General features: G+C 35.6%; 1 protein-coding gene across 1 annotated transcript in view; it reads right to left on the bottom strand.

The window, feature by feature from the left end:
* LOC106464872 overlaps nucleotides 1-4,850 on the bottom strand; it is a 139,926-nt gene that overhangs the window by 23,374 nt on the left and 111,702 nt on the right. The window contains exons 10-11 of the mRNA XM_022392668.1: nucleotides 4,122-4,241; nucleotides 1,890-2,026 (exon numbers count right to left, since the gene is read on the bottom strand). Of these exons, the coding sequence (XP_022248376.1) occupies nucleotides 1,890-2,026; nucleotides 4,122-4,241 (257 nt within the window). The remainder of the gene's footprint in view (nucleotides 1-1,889; nucleotides 2,027-4,121; nucleotides 4,242-4,850) is intronic.

Genomic DNA, 4,850 nt, shown 5'->3' with positions numbered 1-4,850 from the left:
TTTCTTCATTACCCATTCAAGCCATCTCCAACTATTATTGGTCTGGATATAGGATGACATAAGAGGAATGGTTGAGGATTCTGTTAACATTAATGGCATAAATACCTGAACAATGACATCCACAAGCTAGGAGAAGGAAATACGTCTTGAGGGAGAGATGGTATATGGAATATGTTGCAAAGGTTCAAAAGGAGGATGGGAAAAGGCATAAAGGACTACATTGAGATCGAAATCAGGCAATTCAAAGGAACACGAAGGACACAGGATACAAAAGGAGCAGAAAAGGAGGGAAATAACAGGGGGAAGACAAAACCTTTTGAAACTTGGAGAAGGTATTTGATAATGCTACCCAATAGTTAGATACGGTCAAAATGGACAAGCCTTTGTCAAGCAACCAGGTGAAGAATTGGGAAGATGAGGAACAGAAGGGCGGGAAGGATGGAAACCATGTAGAAGAAACCAAAAGCAAAACGTAGACCACTGCCTTTGGTAAATTGACATGGAAAAAGGCCTTATGTATCGGGAAAGAAAAGATGCAACTCGTGGAGACAGTCCCTGGGCTGAGGCAAGGCTAATATAGAGCCACTATGAGAACTAAACATGGAGTGGCTTGGATTAGGGATAGAATTCTGGGGAGGAGTCAATAGGAGGTAAGCAATGATGTGAAGACCCCTCCAATCTTGACTGAATGCTTCCACCCCCAGAGCTAGTGGGTGTGGAATGATAGACTAAAATAAAGGAAGTTTGTTGTTTCAGTGGGTAGCAAAGACATAGATAGGAAGTGTCCCCAGCTGAGAACATGCCAACCAAAAGATCCGTGGATTGGGGGACCACTCCATGGGGAGAATCTTGTGAGGTCAAGATAACTGATCTGCAACCAGATTCAAGGCATTAGTTAACAACATGGTAAGCTAAGACCACAATGTGGTGAATGTGGGCCCAGAAAAGGATATCCAGGGTCTGAACGCACAAAGACCTAGATTGGGTACCCCCTTGCTTGGTGATACAAGTGACCATTGTGGAATTGTCAGAGTGTACCATAACCACCCTCCCCGCAGAATAGAAAGTAAGTGTGACCTAGCTTGATAAATTGCCATAAGTTCAAGAATTTTGATATAGAGAGAAGACTCCATGACAGACCAGAGACTGGAAATCTCCTGTAAGTTGAAATAAGCAACTCAACCTTCTAGAGATGCATCCGTGAAGAGATGTAAATCAGGATAAGGTGGAGGAAGAGGAATCCCTGCTGTGGTCTGGTCTCTGTCCTACCACCAGGCAAGGTCAGCCCTGATTGGGGTGGAAAGGGTAAAAGAGTGGTCCAAGGGATCCAAATTGAAGTTCCATTGGTCAAGGAGTATCCACTGATGGTAATGCATATAAGCTTCAAAGAATGTGCAAATCCCCAAAAGAGATAGAACCTCTCAAGCTGTTAGAGAATGTGAGGTGAGGGCCTTGTGCACTGCTTGCTCCATATCCCGAAGACAAAGAGGAGAAGGGAATTGAAGAAAACCCCCAAATGAACAAGGTATTGAGTGGGGGTAAGAATGGCTTTCTCCCCTTTTATCAGGAATCCCACCCATGCATCTTCGTTTAGAACCAGATAAATGTAGTCTTTGGTCTATGAAGGTGAAGAAGCAAACATGAACCAGTTTTCCATGTAATGATGAGTGCGAAGACCCACCGAGGGAAGATGGTGGGCAAAAATTTGTACTACCTGACAAAACATAAGGAGCCAAGGTTAGTCCATCGGTAGTGCCTGGAACTGAAACACTCAACTTTTGTGGACGAACAGAAAGAAGATCGGGATAGCTTTGTGTGAAAAGACATTTTTGAATTTACAGTTGAAAAAGAACAGAAAAAAAAACATTCTATTAGAAAGACAAACTTACTCTATGGCTTTGATGGTCAGTTTTCCTTGTATACCACTGGTCATTGCATGCTGATGAATCTGAAGTGCTGCCAGCCGTAGCACCAGATCATACTTCAGATCAGGGGCTAACCTCTCCTGGATCACATCATTACAACACTACAAAAAATGAAACATAAAAACAGAAATTTCAGTCAGGCAGATAGCAAACTACAAGCATGTACTAAAAGTAAATTGTGATATTTTCATTGTCAGCAGAGATTTAAGGCTTTGATTTTTCATTTTATCATTAAAACAATTTCTGAATATTTAGATATCATTAACTTTCAGAAAGGATAAAAGAAAGTGTGTCATAATTATAATCACTGTCACAAAACTATAAAAAGCCAGTGTCTTAGTTAGATGTTCATGTTCACTGTAAACAGTTAAATTTGTTGTCTTTGTTACTTTTCTCTGTTCGTACAGAATTATAAAAATCAGCACAAATGGGTAATCATTCACATTATGGCGTGTGTGAGTGGGGTGGGGATTAAGTTTGTTTCCTAGTTTATTTCATTAGTTATTGAAAGTCATAAAACATTACATTTAAAATATCATAGTTGCAGAAGAATCTGTATTATTAATAAAAAAATCAGTTAAAACTGATACATTAATCCTTCTTAATAAGACAAACTCCCTGTGTTTAAACTTTCTAAAGTAGCACAGATATAGATTTTTTTCTCATATATGTGCATACTAACTTAAAACATGCATCATCAATTTAAGTTAAAAAAAAAGGAAAACAGGTTTAGGAAAATGAGTTTAAAAAGCAAGTACATTTACTAAAAAATCCAAATTTTGATTCGTTGATAATAATCAACGTCATTTACACAACTTTTATGTTAAATTAAAGCACGATAATTAACACTTCCTTCTACAGTAGTTGATTTGTACATGAAGATAAAAAAGATGCTAATGAGGCCATGAACCCACAAGAGATAAGAATCCCAAGTTGGCAAATACTGTAATAGTATAATATCCATGTGTATATGAATAAAGTCATCTCTTAAAGCATCACCTACTTCTTTATAGATTTAAATATTTTGCTTCCATACCATAAAGACAGCAAATACTTATATGAGTTAAAACAAAAAAAAAAAAAATTATTAAAATTATGCATTTCTAGTTAAATAAGTATTTAAATGTCCCTTGAACAAAGGGATCTAACATTAACTATAATTAGACATTGAAAAATCTTACTTTTACATTCAACCATCTAAGGTAGCTAGTAACCTTAAAAGCTTTTCAGTTTTATTTCCATACAGCCATGCAAGACTAGTTCTTCTCAAATATATAAATATCTTTTATGCAGAAATGCACTTGATATTTAAATATCCCATTCCTTAAAGGCATCTGAAACAGTTTTTCATCTACTCTATTTTACTTCAAGATAGGCTGGGCAGGGCTTAGTGGTTAGCATGCTTAGCTGAAGATTGAAGAGTCCAAGGTTTGAGATGTGATACCAATGAACACACACCACACTTTCAGTTGCAGGCACATTATAAAAGTGAAAAAGCTCATGTAGCAGTAGAAACTTCTGACTGACTCAATTCCCTCTAATCAATAGTTCAAAATTAGGGCTGGCTTTACCTGAACCCTTGTGATCTCTGACTATGCAATTTCGCCAATGTGTGCATAACGTGACATTCAGATTTAACATTCCAATTCTCTTAACAGTATGTGATACCATTTCTCCTCTGAACACTTGACTCCAATATATGCATTTGAGATCAATTTTCCATATGAACAATTTAATATATTAATCGTTTAAAGACATATGACCCCACTTGTCCAAATGAGCATTTTATGTCCTTAAGTGCACTAGACACTAATTCTCCCTCTGTATTCAATATTTTCTTCCCTTATGGTTCCTCATCAAGACATTAAAATAATTTACATTCATATAAGCATGTATCAGTTCTTAACTTGAACATTTAAATATTTTACTTATATTTGTCATCTGGCACCAGCTCTCCACCTGAATATATTAATTTCTTATTCCTTTCAATTCATGCAACACCACTTCTTCAACTAATCATTTGAATATCTTACTCTCTTAAAAGCAGGTGACACTAGAAATGAAAATGAAAAAAAAATCTACATGTAAACATAAAAAAACGACAAAGTAACTCAAATAAGTTCCAGTATTCAGTACAGGTGAGTACTGGCAGAATTTCACCCCTGCATAAATTCTAGCACCAAACAAGCTACTTACCTGAATATAAAGATATTCAAAAGCAATAGGATCTTTCTGAAGGAGATCATATGCATCTATTGGGACAAATGTGGCTCTGAAAAGACATCTTAGGTGGTGTGCTCCAGGTCGTGCAGCAATCTGCGAGAACATTACAATACACAAGTGCAAATAGTACGATATCTAAACTATTATTTTATTGTCATTGTAAATTTCCTATAATTTAATATTTTTTTCACACCAAATAATACACATTTATACTCATGGACTTTATCATGAATTTACATTAGCTGCTATGAGACAAATCAACATACATTACTTTCTACATACAGAAAATGTAGAACATTTGCGGATGACAAAACTAAACTGTGTTGCATTGTGACTGCTGGGGACTAAAGAACTTAGAATCTGCACTTTTTTCTTCACCCTTTAGTTTAGTCTATAATAAATGCTCTTTTTCTTCAAGTAGAGTATTGCTTTTTCCAATTATAAAAGAAAATGTATGAAAAGATTCTATCTTATTTCATCTTATTCTTTTTCATATCAGGAAACAAATAACACAGGCCTGCAAATTTAAACAACATAAAAACTGTTTTGGTTTTAATAACGAATTTTCCATAATTTAGTTATGGAGATTTTGAACATAATATTCATTTTTTTCTATCACACAAGGATTTTTTTTACAAATCGGAAAGAAATAAAAACTTACTTAGATCAAATTATTATTTTGTTTACCAGAATGAACATTTT

The sequence above is a fragment of the Limulus polyphemus genome, unplaced genomic scaffold, assembly GCF_000517525.1.
Source record: "Limulus polyphemus unplaced genomic scaffold, Limulus_polyphemus-2.1.2 Scaffold1767, whole genome shotgun sequence".
NCBI lineage: Eukaryota > Metazoa > Arthropoda > Merostomata > Xiphosura > Limulidae > Limulus > Limulus polyphemus.
The sequence above is the reverse complement of the archived record's forward strand: the minus strand, read 5'-3'. Positions and strand labels throughout refer to the sequence as shown.